General features: G+C 38.5%; 2 protein-coding genes across 3 annotated transcripts; both read left to right on the plus strand.

The window, feature by feature from the left end:
- Positions 1-5,640: 5,640 nt before the first annotated feature.
- depdc7b (DEP domain containing 7, paralog b) lies at positions 5,641-11,160 on the plus strand. Of its 2 annotated transcripts, none has more exons than XM_066669143.1 (9): positions 5,641-5,787; positions 6,575-6,983; positions 7,310-7,443; positions 7,566-7,758; positions 7,933-8,192; positions 9,555-9,697; positions 10,120-10,245; positions 10,688-10,763; positions 10,846-11,160. In XM_066669143.1, the coding sequence occupies exons 1-9, from the start codon at positions 5,712-5,714 to the stop codon at positions 11,067-11,069; spliced, it is 1,641 nt and encodes a 546-aa protein (XP_066525240.1). In that variant the 5' UTR covers positions 5,641-5,711; the 3' UTR covers positions 11,070-11,160. The 2 variants fall into 2 exon arrangements, with proteins under 2 accessions (XP_066525240.1, XP_066525241.1); XM_066669144.1 differs by having other exon boundaries at positions 7,322-7,443; positions 10,846-11,159.
- Positions 11,161-12,248: 1,088 nt separating this feature from the next.
- ppib (peptidylprolyl isomerase B (cyclophilin B)) lies at positions 12,249-14,979 on the plus strand. The gene is made up of 5 exons (XM_066667928.1): positions 12,249-12,478; positions 13,350-13,463; positions 13,544-13,637; positions 14,246-14,430; positions 14,605-14,979. Exons 1-5 carry the CDS (start codon positions 12,344-12,346, stop codon positions 14,725-14,727), a joined length of 651 nt encoding a protein of 216 aa, XP_066524025.1. The 5' UTR covers positions 12,249-12,343; the 3' UTR covers positions 14,728-14,979.
- Positions 14,980-15,081: the final 102 nt, after the last annotated feature.

Here is a 15,081-nt window from a genome sequence, read left to right on the forward strand (position 1 = left end):
GCTCTCCAGTCTGTTTGCGTACTCAAAACCGGTCTAATGTGTTTATGAAACCCCAGTGTCTGTAAATGGCAGAGGCATCTGGCAACTGAAAGAGCTCCAAATGTTGAAAAGCACAAACCGAGATAAAATATTTTTTGCTCTGCTCCTGCTCTGTATCTGGTTAATATCGACACATTTTTCAAATCATTTAAGATAAAAATGTCTCTAAACAGTGGGATATGGTAACTGCATTACGGAAAGTGCTTCAGAACTAAACAACTCAAGTTACAAATGTGTTTCTGTGGTCATTCAAACAGAGACAAGTTAAAACATTAATTTCTTCCCTCAAACACATCATTCCACCTTAAAAGATGAGGAGTATTTGAATATATACTACAAGAGAGATTTATATTTCCCCACAATTGTAGACATTCTCTTTAAGGGAGACTCATTAGGACAGCAATGATCCTGACTGCAGCCATAGCAAACACCACTACGGTCCATAGACCAATTTAGAAGTGAATACAAAAGTGAGCACTGGTGGGAGTGTACGGTGCTTTGGACCCTTACTAATGCTGAATGGTTAACAGATTTTGCATGAGTCGAGTCACGTTTAATTACATTTGCAAGTACAGCGTCTTTCCATACTGCTATTAAGCATTTTGGTTTTGTCTACCAAAATATAAATAAAATAACATTTTTATATAGCATTTTTATGTGACTTATCCAGATATAATCATGATACTCAAGAAGCATGAAGTGATCAAGGGTAAACGGGGTCTATCTGTTTAAGGTCTGGACACAGCAGCCATTACAGTGCTTTACCATTTCATTTTAGGCCAAAAAAAAAAAAAGAGAGAGAGAGCGAGAGAGAAATACTGCACACAACAGACATTTATTTCTTCAAGGGTAGATGCTGGATCTATTAATATCATTTATTCCAGTTCTATAAAAAAACTCCATTCAACCTTATTTTTGACCAGATCTTTTCTGATCACTTCTCATTTTGTTACTTATAAGTTATTTATAATTGTACATGACTCATTATTTCATTGGAGTAATAACACTCTTTCCGCACTCTGGGATTGACTGCTCTACCCTCTTATTATCGAATGGTGTGACACTGAAATGCATAATTACATATTTGTTAGCTTAGTCATATAATTTACTGAAAGTTTGGCCATGTATATTCTTGGCTTTAAAAACCATTTGTGTAACCATTGCAAAGTGCACTATGGCCAAAGATGTGCCTCCCCTTCCCTCTTTGCTGCTATAACAACTTATACTTTCCCAAGAAAAGCTTTATATTAGACTTTGGAACATTTCTGTCAAGATTTGATAGCACTCAGCCATGAGAGCATTACTGAGGTAAAGCACTGTTGTTAGAGTATTAGGTCTAGACCCCAAATATGTCTCAGATTCATCCCAAATGTATTGGATGGAGCTACATTACTCTAGAGAATGGGGTTCTACTACTCAACAGGTCAGTGTTAGAGAGCTTTAGAGCACACTTGACTTTGGCCATGGTGACCTTAGGCCATTTCCTTTGTTGCTTTTTTGTAGCAATTATGCAAACTGTGTGTGCACAGCTGAATGTCTGGGCCTGCAATAAGAGCACCTTGAAGTAGCTGTGGCTGAATAGTAAATTACCAATCTCAAGGCGTATCTGCACACTTGTGTACAAACTATGATGTGAAGCATGTGTTGTGGTCACTTATGATCAGTAAGGTCCACTGAATACAGAGCTACAGATTACATATTTTAGTATAGTTTATATGTGTACTGCTTCTCAGATTGCTAACATACTTATGGCTATGTCGTGTAGTCATAAAAAATTGCCTTTTATTCAAACTAAATTTCAAAGCTGAAACAAGTTCTCAGTCTCAGAGTTTTCATTGTCTCCACACTATTATTCTTCAAATGGGTATGGGTAACGTTTATTCCAGATCCCAGAAAGAGCACACACACACACACACACACACACACACACACACACACAACCATGCGAATGCACTTGAATACTTTAAGGTAAGAATGTCTCTGGAAATTAAGAATGTTTTACTTTGTTTGCTTCTGTTTGGATTTAATACAGTGCAGTTCTCCAACTGATTGGACCAGAGGAAGTCTGAGTCAAACAGTCTCCAAATTGAGCGAGTTGTGTCCGTTTGATCTCTGTAGCTTCAGGAATCTGGGGCATTTGGTGTTTTGGTCTGCAGTGGGTCAATTGAGCATAAACTGAAATAGTAACTCTCTCTCTCTCTCTCTCTCTCTCTGTGTGTGTGTGTGTGTGTGTGTGTGTTTCTCTAAGATTTGCATCTCAGTCAAAGCCTGGCCTTATATGCACCGTGCTATCAAATATCTAGAGCTGAACAGTGTCATCTAGCGAAAACGCTTAGAAGACAATATGAATATGAAAATACAACAGTCAATTATATGCTCCCAGTTGTGCAGTCCCTCAGGGCCCTTCAGGAGTGTTTGAAACACAGTGGTAACTGAGTCATAAAAGCTAAATCCAAAGCTATCTGCAGTAACGTTGAAATTGTGCTCACCCCAGGTTGTCCTAGGAAAGCTATAATTTAAAAATGTCTTCTAGAAAGGAACTATTTGCACCAATAAAAATGAAATTAGAGATGATAAAATAAAGACCTTAATCCACAAGTATTCCCAGAAGGTGTTATGTGAACTTTCTCTGATTATTGCTTTTGGGAATTACAATAAATCCCAGAGAAGAAGACAGTAATAACTGAAAGCATGTACCCTGATCTATAGTGGGAACATTTCACAAGCCTTATTTATACATCACTAATAAATGTCCTATCTCCAATTTTACAACCCAAAGTTAAGTAAACAGAGAAACACTTGATGTACCGATTGTAGTGAACTTAAAAGTCTGCACATTATTTATATTCTCACTTGAAATTTGTTGTTTTTATTTTCTACTGGATATTGAACAAAGAATTCTAAGAAGATGTTTTACTCAGGTATTTGACCCCCTCTCGGCATTTGGCACAAGCTGCTCACTGCAATGATTTCAACATGATTCAGTGGTATTTGCACCCAGAAAGGGCAACTGAACATTGTACTAGTCAAACACACGACAACACAAAAAGTGACTACCACCACAAAATCAAGGTTGAATGATAAAAGCTGTTAGAAAGGAATAAACGTTCATTATGGAGACGTTTTGGCTTAAATGTGAATATTGGCTGTCTGAAAATGATGCCTATCCTTGACCTGGTAATGACCCAAAATTTAATTCTAATCACTGCAATATATATATATATATATATATATATATATATATATATATATATATATATATATATATATATATATATATATATTCTAATATATTCTAATTCTTTAACTACCCTGGCCTTAACCTTAACCAGATACTGGCATTAAACCTAATGAAAGTGGAGAAAGATTAAGTTGTGTTTTTCTTCTACTTTCTGCACAGAGATCTGCAAAATATCTGGACAAGGTCATTTTTCTGGCAATTTTCCTCTTGGGCACACAGAGTTCCCACAAGAAATAAAAACATGTAGTCACATGCTCAGACACACAGAGCCGTATTTTTGCCAACACCCTGTTTACGTGCATGGTGTGGAACATTGCTGACATGAGTTCACACACATCTTATATTTTGAACATTGACAAGAGGGATCCACCTGCTTCAGAGATGGAAAATGCAGCTCGCTGCCAGTGAGAGAGCCGAGAATAGTGTGGATGAAAGGCTGTATACAAGTAGACAGACATACTGTCTGATGAGGGAAATAGAGGGAGCAGGCTGACATACAGGCATTTAGTCTACGTTAAAGCAACTTTAGTAATCATACATATCGTCACTGTCCAATAAAAAATATTTTTGTGGATTTTTAGTTGACTGCATCATTTGAACACAGCAGCTATTTTCATGATGAATGTCACAATGAACAAAATTTTTGGAATAAAATTTTTACATTCACTTCCTTTTAAAATTAAGAAGGTTTTTTTCCTTCTCCTGTAAGGTTACTATTTTGAGAGATACATGTTTTTAATTGGAGAGCGACATTTGCCTTGTGATAGCAAAAGCTAAGCTACAACTGCTGTCTAATTATCAACATACTCAACATACTTTTTCCCATTTCAATTTTACAACAAAAAAATAAGGGCCTCCTGATGACATAGTTTTGTCCTGTTTTATCGTAAGTGATTTCATACAATGGGTTGCATCATGTGTGAACAATAATACAAAATAATGCTTAGTACACAATAATGAAATTGGGTGAAAAAAGGTCAAAAAGTGTATGTTGAAGTGGCACATTAATTTCTCGTAAGAAACAACATACATCCAAATGTTAACACATTCATTACCAAGACATCTGATCAGTTTGCCATTTGGAGATCCCTTGGTTCAAGGGAAATTTCACTAATTTAAAGATTTTTTTTATAACTAAATTACTGGCACATAAACAAAGGCTCAAGTAGAAGCATTAAATATCTCTGAAATCCACCTCTCAGAAAGTTGCTATGCTAATGAAGATGCTGATGTGCAACATTGTTTAGTGACAGATATGACTAACCCCCCTTCTACAAGTCAGTCAGTACTTGAGTCAGTGTTACATTGTTTCTTCTACTCTTGTTTTTTTGTTGTTGTTTTATTCTTTTATTGTTTTAATCTAGGCTACCCACTTTTTCACATAAACCATCTCAGATAAGCTTATTTATAGCTCTACAATTGGATATTGGAAGTTTATTCACTTTCACCATAATATACCATATTATCTTTGCTTGTCATTATGTATATAATACATATGTTAAAACAGTAACTATTTGCAAGTTAATGTGGTGGTGGGGAGGGGGCATTTGTGGATAAATGAGTGGGGGCATTTGTGGAGAAGGTATGGATAAATGAGTAGATTAAGTGCTAGGGGAGTGATTTCTAGTGGAGGTTGTTATTGTTTTCACAGTTCAAGTTGCATTCAGTGTATTTAAGTAATAACTTTCATGATTAACTTTGATCAGCAGAAATCACTAAATTTGTTTTTGTGGAAGACAGTCTATTGATATCAGATTTTTTTCCAGTAGGTGTTAATGATTTTCCTTCTCTTTTGTTAATCTTACTGATGATATGTCTCCCAATAGACAGTGAGCTAATAGGTGGTTTAACTGGGCTTCATGTTTAAATGTGTTTATCCTCTGCTGTCACCTGCTGTTCGGCTTGTGTTAACGCGCTTTGCTCGGTCAGAACCTTCTGACAATTTCACCAAGCCCGTTCTACTGCTGTTTTCAGACGGCTGGGTTTGTTTTGTTTCCGGCATGGTCTTCTTACACGTTATATATGTCTTATCATGTAATATACCTGGCTCTGACGAGGTGTTTAGATATCCTCTACATGCTTCAGTTAAACTGTTATTTATATGAAACATTACTTGAATTGATAAATGTGTGTTTTAAACATCGTTTGAAAATTAGATTGAATCATTTTCATAAAACATTATAAGAACTTGTGGGTAAGGTTAGCCAAAGTTTTGGACATTCCCTTCTAGTTGAGTACACACTTCCATACTTAACGCTCTTACAGTGGTGTACTGTTAAGCTTCAGTATTTTAGGCGCTGCGCTGGGCCCTGCTAGTCACTGATTGGTTGAGTGTCGTGACTATGAACCAATGAGGAGAGGCTTAACTAATTAATAAGGCCTAAAGAGTGTGTTGTTAATGGCGGGAGTTCTGAGTGTTTGGTGAAAAATCATGGCGTCAGTGAGAGAGCGAGCAGCAGCGCTAAACCTGGCAGGAAAACTCTACAGCCCGATGCACAGGCCTGTTGGTATGACCCACTGTTTGGAGTATGACCTTTCCACGTCTTTTTAAAATGTCTCTGCAGTAACATATCTATTGTTCAATAATTTACATGGATATAGGTCATTTTAGGCAACCTGTAAAAGCTTGACAGGTTTATGAATGGCTAATTTTGAATAAAATATTGAATTACTTTTTTTCCATTCTATAGATTATAAATTACTGGAATTGGGGCAGATTTTATTATTAATTGTCTGCCAGTTCACTAAACCTGAAATAGACTTCTTTGTTTCCAGAATCTTATGTTCTTGGACTTTATATCCCACCCATTGATGTTTTATTGTTTTGTCAGTGATATTTCCTCTTTCAGATAAGACTTGCATAGCTGCTTCTCATACATTTACAACCCTCAATTTTCTGACAATACAGTCAGTAAAGAAAATATGTGAAACTGTGGTTATGGATACATGTGGAAATGCTTTAATATTTCAGAACAAGTAGGAAAATCTGTTCTATGTTGGGCAACAATTTTAATGTTTTTATTAATAATAATTTGAACTTTGCAATATTAACAAATCATTACTAGCCAGTACTAACTAGGTCCTTATAATGTAAAGCTAATAGAACAGCCTAGAGCTGTAATAATCACTGCCGGCATCTGATTTATCTTGTGATTGGCCCTCTGCATCAACTGACTTGTTTAAATGTTTAAAGAACAGCTCTCAATTAATTATTAATTGTAAATGGAAATGATAATCTAGCAGATAGTTTACCTAGTTATGCCTTAATGCAGAATTTACTCCTTTCTTTTGTAGATCACCGGAAGGTCAACAAGTCATTCCAGTCCAGTGTTCTTTGGAGCAACATCATTGCCCACCTCCAAGCAGAGGTGAAGGTGAAGCGACGCCGTCACTACCTGAAATCTCATAGTAACTGCTTCCTGGGCTCTGATGCTGTCAATGTGATTCAGGACTACATTAACCAGAATAAGATCTTGGGTGATGTTGATGTCCCCAGGGCTAAAGTTGTGCGTGTTTGCCAGGCACTCCTGGACTGTAAAGTGTTTGGAGCAGTGGCATGTAAATCATTTGGGAAGGAGAGTAAACTTTCAGTGTTTCAGGATAGTGACAGCAGCCTGTACCGGTTCCTGAGTGCTCAGAACCCTCCACTGAGCATTGCTGAAAACTCCCTTCCTTCTCCTACTGAACAGACTCAAATGTACAGGTGATTCTCACACGCACTACCCCACAACTCTTAGCATTACACTGTCTCACAGACCATCTTGGAGTTGTACCTCTCCTGAACACCTTTTTATAGGAACATACAGAATTGTCCTAAGAGCCTAATGATGTCTCGGCACGTGACTTTAGCTACATGCTAATCTAACTGGGATTATATGGATTTTATTTTAATTGCACTGATGTTGCACTTTAAGGAATTTGGCAAATCACTGGTGTGAACATTTACAGAGGCTATCTCTTATTATTGTTGGGCACCTCTGTCAGTTTAGGGTATGAGATTTTAAAACTCTCCATACTATTAACTTTTAGTTTACCTTGCAGGCAGGATGACCCAAGATTCTTCCACAGTACTCCAGTGAAATCAGACCAGATTATGGACCTCCTCCTAGAGGGGCTTGACCTTAGCCCTAGCTTTCTGCAATCTGAGACTTTACCACAGTCAGGTATAGCTTTGCCACACTGTGTTCAAAGCAGGCACAAAGTTGGGCTGATAGTTATGTTGCAGCCATTTTAGATTTTACCTGAACTATTTCAGATTGTAATTCATTTATTGCTGCTCTCTCAGTGGTCAATCAGGTGTGGCAAGAACAGACGGTTCACCGACTACTGAAACTGATAGAGCTCCCTCTGCTGGATGGAGTGTTGGACTACAGTGAATGTAACACCCCTCTGCCTGGTGGCAGCAGTAATGAGCCTGATCTACTTTACACCAGTAACTACCTGGACAGAGAGATACTCAAGGCTTTTAAGGCCTCACAGTAGGTTATAATTACCTTCATGGGGCAGAGGTCTAATGAGGTTTTCTTTTATTGTTTTTGTTTTTTTATTTTAAAGGATTTGTTTTTTCCTCACCAAAAAAACTGATTTCATCTGTATGAGGGAGGACAGTGCTATGTTATAATGAAAATCATTGTTCTTTCTGCCCTCTGTAGAAAAGATGAGTGGCTTTCTGCAGCATTAGACCTGCTGGACTTCCTGCCAGACCAGCTGGTAGTTGAGGTGAGCCGTGAGCTGCCCAGCTTGTCACTGGATAATGATGAGGATGACGAAGGTCATAAGCACTCTGCAAGCATTAAGCAGTGCCAAGTTCTCATCTTTGAGCTTTTAACTAAACACTATGGGCAGGGAAATATCCAGCCTCTCCTCACCAGTGGCTTGAATGATGTCTACGCACAGATTACTGAACTTCTGGGTAAGTTATGACTGGTAATGTGAGGAACACTGACAAGGGAATTATGGGTTGATTATTGATATCCAGTATCAGTAATTCAATTCAAAAACTCATAGATTCATTACAGTGATCTCTTTCAAATGTTAATTTCCTTTAAATGTTGATTATGGCTTACAATCAATGAAAACCAAAATGGCTATATCTCAGATAATTAGAATAATACGCATAATGCCTGTAAAGGTTTCCTAAGCTTTTAAAATGGACCCCCCCTCAGTAGGCTACCTAATCATGGGGAAAGACTGCTGAATTTGATAGATGTCCAGAAGGCAGTCACCCTCCTACTGTATCCAAGCATATTAATGGAAAGTTGAGTTGAAGTATTAAGTGTGGTGGAAAAAGGTGCACAAGCAACAAGGATAACCTCAGCCTTGAAAGGATTGTCAAGAAAAATTCATTCAAAAATTTAGGGGAGATTCACAAGGCGTGGAATGCTGCTGGAGTCGGTGCTTCAAGAGCCACCGCACACAGTCGTATCCAGGACATGGGCTACGTCTGTTGCATTCCTTGTGTCAGTCCACTCATGACCAGAGACAATGCCAGAAGTGTCTTACTTGGGCCAAGGAGAAAAAAGACTGGACTGCTTCTCAGTGTCCAAAGTCTTGTTTTCAGAAAGTATATTTCTTTTGGAAGTCAATTTGGTTCCAGAGTCTGAAGGAAGAGTGGAGAGGCACAATCCAAGCTGCTTGAGTCTAGTGTGAAGTTTCCACAGTCAGTGATGGTTTGAGGAGCCATGTCAACTGTTGGTCCACTGTGTTATATCAAGTCAGTGCAGCCATTTACCAGGAAATTTTAGAGCACTTCATGCTTCCCTCTGCTGACAAGCTTTATGGAGATGTGAAATTCATTTTCCAGCAGGACTTAACCTGTCCACACCTGGTTTAATTACCACAGAATCACTCTGCTTGATTGGCCAGCAAACTCGCCTGATCTAAACCCCATAGAGAATCTATGGGATGTTGTCAAGAGGACGATGAAAGACTAGATCCAACAATGCAGACAAGTTGAAGGCCACTATCAAAGCAACCTGAGCACTTCCGTGGGGGCTGGGAGATCACATTATGCCTTAGCATATTAGTTTGGGCATCTGTAGTTCCTATCAACCCACAATGTGTGAAAATACAACCTAGTCATGTGCTGAAACAAGGCTGTTTTATAGATGGGGTAAGAATGGTGCGTTGATACTTGTGGACTTTTTTTAACATAGCATATGTCTCATTAAAATCAGAGGGAACTATGCTAAATTGTGGTATGTTTTAAGCTGAAATCATTTACACTTCTGTATTAGTCTTTAGAAATGTCTTTTGCTATCTCTTTTATTTCTAGTGAATGGAAAGTTTGAACTAGCTCTAGAGGTTCTGCAGCTTTGTATGAAGTTGCTTCCTGTGGACAACAGAGAAGAGCTGTACCGACTGCTGAGGTTTATGGCACTGGCTACAGACCAAGGACAAGTTAGACTTAATAAAGAGGTAAGTATATGCTGTGATGTTTGTATTTGTTTTTGACAATAGATTGTTAATATTCTGTTGTGGTTTCATATTTGTAATGAAGATATTTAAGCTTTAGTTTATTAAAGTCAGAAAAGCAACAGATCATGGCTCTATTGTATGTCTGAATGAATTAACAAGATTATTACACTGAAGTTCTTGTCATTTGAATCATTCAGTAAGAGAAGTGAGCAGCTCATGTTAAAGATGGTCCATGGTTAGTTCATTGATTATTTGAACATTAGCTAAAAATTCTATAGAACATCTTACTTTTTAGAATGAAATAGCAGGCACTGTCCTAGCATACTGGAGGTAAAACTAGCCCAGGTCATTCTTTGTTTCATTCAAGCACATTATATCATTTTTTTCCCCTCCTAAATAAAGTAATTCCCCATCCTCCCCAGACAGATAATAGAATGGTAGTGAAGAAGACTTTTTCTAGAGCCATATTACAAAGCAAGTGTCTTCCAAAAGGCAAAGTGGACTTGCTGCTGCTCTTTATGTTGGATAACTATCAGGATATCTTCAAGGTAAGACCACTGACTCTTCCACTCCTGACTTGACTTGTCAGATGGGTTCAGCGGGTGTGTGGGAGTAAGGGAACTGCCGAACTTTAATACTGACCCGTCAGGACTGGAGCTGAATAATGCTTAATTTTAAGTATTTCTGAGGAGGATATCTCAAGAAGACTAACCAGTCATGTACTTTTGATGCTTACCAACTGATATTTCAGATTGAAAAAGCAGTTATGTTGCTCAAAGAATACAACTCCAAATAAAACATCTTTATAAACTAGTGCATCTTAAGAGATATCTACTTTTTGTGCTTAATCATTTACTTTCAGATTTATCTTCATCTTCCCTTTCAGATTCAGGTATTTGGAGAATGAATATTCTGCTAAATGATTATTGCTGTCTAGCTTGTGTTGCATTCTTTTTGTTTTTATTCATATTACTGATGAGCATTCTTTAGATTCCAGGGTCTCTCCACAAGCTGGTCAGTGACAAACTGGATGACATTTTGAAGAGGAAGGACCCTAACACCAACCGTATGTAAATTTTAATATAAACTGTCATCTGCATGCATTCTTTGAGACACTTTCACATAATTCATGTTAGTTTTGTCCCCAGATTATGCATACTGTAAGCAAATTTCAAGAAGCTTGTGTGATGACACTGTAAAACGGCTCACAAATGATGAGTTGTTGGTGCTGCTCAGGAATATTGATGAAGACACAAAGTATTCCACAAAGGAGAAGAACAGACTACTAGCAGAGTTCTACAAAGGCCATCCTGATGTTTTTTCTCAGTATTTTGGATCTAGACTAAGCACCATAAACTTGTTTGAAGTGTGATTTGTCTTATTTTTCTTCCTAAACATGTTGTGGCATGTAAACATTTTCATACGCAAAATAAATATTTTTTTTTATACTACAGCAGTTTTTTTTTTAAATAATGCAATAAAATATTTCAGTATGATACCATACCTGGCTTCTTTTACCTTTACTACCTTGTTGGGAGGAATCAATTTATAATACACCAAATAAGACAATGAGTGTATTTTCTTTGAAAATATTCACCACTGTAAACATTTCTGATGCTTGTGATAGGAACCAGACATCTAAATATTGGCGTTTATTTCTTTGCTAATGCATAATATATTAATCATAGTTTCGGAGGCTTTAAATGTATCCCCCCATTTGTACTGCCATTGTCAGTATGCACGAGGCATGTGTGGGTATACAGGTTTTTGGGAAAGAAAAATTCGAGTTGTGCATGTAGCAAACTCTTAACACTGCCGTTGCTCTTGCAAAGCGTCACAGCAGACCCCTCGCCAGCAAATCCAGTGATATACACATTAGACATGGCAGGTTTTACAGTGGGTACCCATCCTGACGCAAGTTAAATAAAAATAACCTAATTTCTGTAAAATTAGTTTAATAACTATGGTGTGATAGATTCCGGTTCCCAAATACCAAGACAGCTCATCCCAGAAGAGATGAATATCATCGCTTAGCATTAGCTAACGTCCAATTTAGTTTTTCGCTATTCCGTGGGAATAAGCTTTGTGTGCACCTTAAAATAGTATAACCAAAGTATAATCATAACACCTGAATAATGTTCTTTCCAATTTTCTTTCTGTTTAAACAAAATCAACTGGTAATTTCCTTTAAAAAAACATTCTTTTGACCCACAGTGTTCTCGGCTGTAGACTGAACGCAATGATAGTTTCCATGGCTGAGATGAGTATAAAAGTGTATACTGTTCTATTTTTCTAGACAATGCTCTTGGAAGTGGTCTGATATTTAGTAATGTTCATGTGAAACTGAGACGCTGGCTTGTCTGCCTCAGCGCTGTACGCGTTTCGCGCTCTGATTGGCCAGTTCTCCGGATCTGAACCAATCAGCACTCCGTGTGTCTGTGCCTCAGACCAAAGAGTACGGAGTTATGGGCTGGTCTGGGGACAGTGTCTGTTTATCTGAGTGTTTAAGCAGATGAGCTGTGTTGCCGTTGAGCTGTTCCAGGATCAGTTGTAGTGTGCAGTTAGCTGCGCCGCACAGCTGTAGTCTCCTCCTCCCGGCGGCTCCGGCAGCATTTAGCGTCGCTCGCGGAGACACTGGGCTTTTTCATGGTGCGAGGCTTGGAGAGAAAGATGAAGTTCGTGGTCGCAGTGACGGTAATCGTGGGCTCGGTTGTTTTCCTGCTCTTCCCCAACGGCTCTGAGGCCGACGAGAAGAAGAAAGGGCCCAAAGTCACGGCCAAGGTAAAAACACCGCCTAGCACCCGGCGGGCCTCTGCAAGACAATCGTCTGCACGACTTCTTAACGGGGATTTTAATATGTTTAGCAGATATGCGTAAAGCGGTGCACTTACAATGCTCCAGGGGATGGATATTCTTGGCGTTTAGACCTTAAAATGCAGTGTTTGTTTAATGAGTACAGAGCTGAGGGAAGGAGGACTGGGGGGAATATGGAATAAAAATTAATCTAGTCCTTACTATTGATGACTTGCTTTTACGTCATGTGAACATATTTACTGAAGCTTCCCTCCCCGCTTAAATGTGCAGGTCATCTCTCTCTTAAGAGAATGCTTGGCTGAGATTTGCAAAAGAGACTTGTAATGGCGCATAGGCCACGTCTACGTTATCGCCTGCTCTCCGCGCCATGACGTGCTCTGGTCCTGGCCCCGCCCTTGACTTTTTTCTCCACCTGCATTCAGACAAGCCCCACCTCCTGTGCTCTGATTGGCTAGGAGTCTCATACTTTCTTCTGGTTGGCTCTTAGCTGTTATTGGGCTTTTAGCTTCCTTCCCGTGTGTTAGTTCCAATAACTCGGCACACTTAAAACTTGACTCCCAAATTTTCATTTAGTTTATAATCAAAAGTTAGATATATTCGTTTCAGTACACTAGATGAGTAATATGTCAGGGTATTGGCGGTATTCATGTTTTGTATCAATTTTGTAATGCTTTACAACATTTTATTTATGTTAAAATGTTGCATTTAAAATCAGTGAGGAATATATTAAATTAATCCATTTCAGGGTCGCGGTGATATATCCAGTGTTAATACTTGTGCAAAATTCCAACGTCTTTTTATGTGCCAGTAATCACACCCATGCCCAATATTGTCTCAGGTGTACTTCGATATCCGTATTGGAGATGAGGATGTTGGGCGCGTTGTGATTGGCCTGTTTGGAAAAACAGTCCCAAAGACAACAGAGAACTTCATGGCTTTGGCTACAGGAGAGGTACAGCATATTATTTCCAAATGTATGAATAAATTAACATGAATTAAAGCATTGACTCATTGCTTGGATTATCCCCACAGAAAGGATTCGGTTACAAGGGCAGCAAGTTCCACCGTGTAATTAAAGACTTCATGATCCAGGGAGGAGACTTCACCAGAGGAGATGGAACTGGAGGTGCCCAACTTTATAACAACATAACATAAAATGTTCACACTTTAGTGGTCTTATTTAATCTACTTTAGCTTTTTAAACATGCTATGGCTGCACAAAATGGGCAAAATATTATTGCAGTTATGTAGCAATATATTTAACCCACAAAAATTTAGGGGTATGCATAATTTAATAAAGCAGTAATTTACTTTTTATTAATTTACATGAATTCCTTGATGTTTCAGAACACTCGTGTGGTGCTATGAAGGAACTAGGTGCTCTGAGAACATAAAAATGGTTCCCCCTCATTTACTGAAAATATTTTCACTATAGAATTTCATTTTTATAGTATTTTAGTTAAAAATTATTGTACAGTGTTTATATATTTTATTATTTGTATATTGTGGCCCAGAGCCCACCACAAACATTGCCCATTGGCAACAAGTTTGAGCGCTCCTGGGTTAGAGGGCTAATTAGCATATGGTAGCTTTCAGTTATATCACCAGTACTGTTGTGATTAGTAAATATTTGTTGCAGCCCTATAACTATTTATCTCAGAGTAACAAAGAATGATACCCAACCTGGAAAATATAGACTTGTACCTGAAGAAAGTGTCTGTTTTTCACTGACAGGAAAAAGCATCTATGGTGATCGTTTTCCTGATGAGAACTTCAAGCTGAAGCACTATGGTCCAGGCTGGCTGAGCATGGCTAATGCAGGCAAAGACACCAATGGCTCTCAGTTCTTTATTACCACAGTACAGACACCGTGGCTTGATGGCAAGCATGTCGTCTTTGGCAAAGTTCTTGAGGGCATGGTGAGTGGTTTTGTTTTTTAAAACCATACCAGTCAAGAGTGGCTTTTCTGTAGCTGGTGGATTAAAATCTGTATCCGTGAACCTCATACTGTAAGGACTTTCTAGAATACGCTGATCCACGACAGTTCTCCTTGACATTGGTATTTCTTCTGTATTCGATGTCTTTTTCTACAGGATGTGGTAAGAAAGATTGAAGCCACAAAAACAGATGGGCGGGATAAACCTCTAAAAGATGTCATCATCCATGAATGTGGCAAGATTGATGTGGAGAAGCCTTTTGCTATCGCCAAGGAGTGAAGTTCCATCGGGGGAAAGAGGACTGTGGGTTTCTGGGGATAAAACAGGTGTGCTGTACCACTAGTATTGTAGTGGTGTATGTGTGTGAGTCTTGGTACCCTAGATCGGGACCCCTCACACACTTAACACCTGCAGCAGTCCGCAGGGCGGCACAGCTTGGGTCCATCTCGAGCAAGCATTCCATGCTGTCAGTCTGACTGATTAAACAACTACTTTTTGTAAACAAATCTACAATAAAGGATCCAGGTTTTGTTACTTCTGTTGTATGACTCACACTTGATCAATGCCTTTTTAAAAATGTGATATACCACAAAATGCAGACAAACATTTACTCAGGATTTATTGAAAAAATTG

Source organism: Hoplias malabaricus, chromosome 4, assembly GCF_029633855.1.
Source record: "Hoplias malabaricus isolate fHopMal1 chromosome 4, fHopMal1.hap1, whole genome shotgun sequence".
In the NCBI taxonomy this organism is placed as follows: domain Eukaryota; kingdom Metazoa; phylum Chordata; class Actinopteri; order Characiformes; family Erythrinidae; genus Hoplias; species Hoplias malabaricus.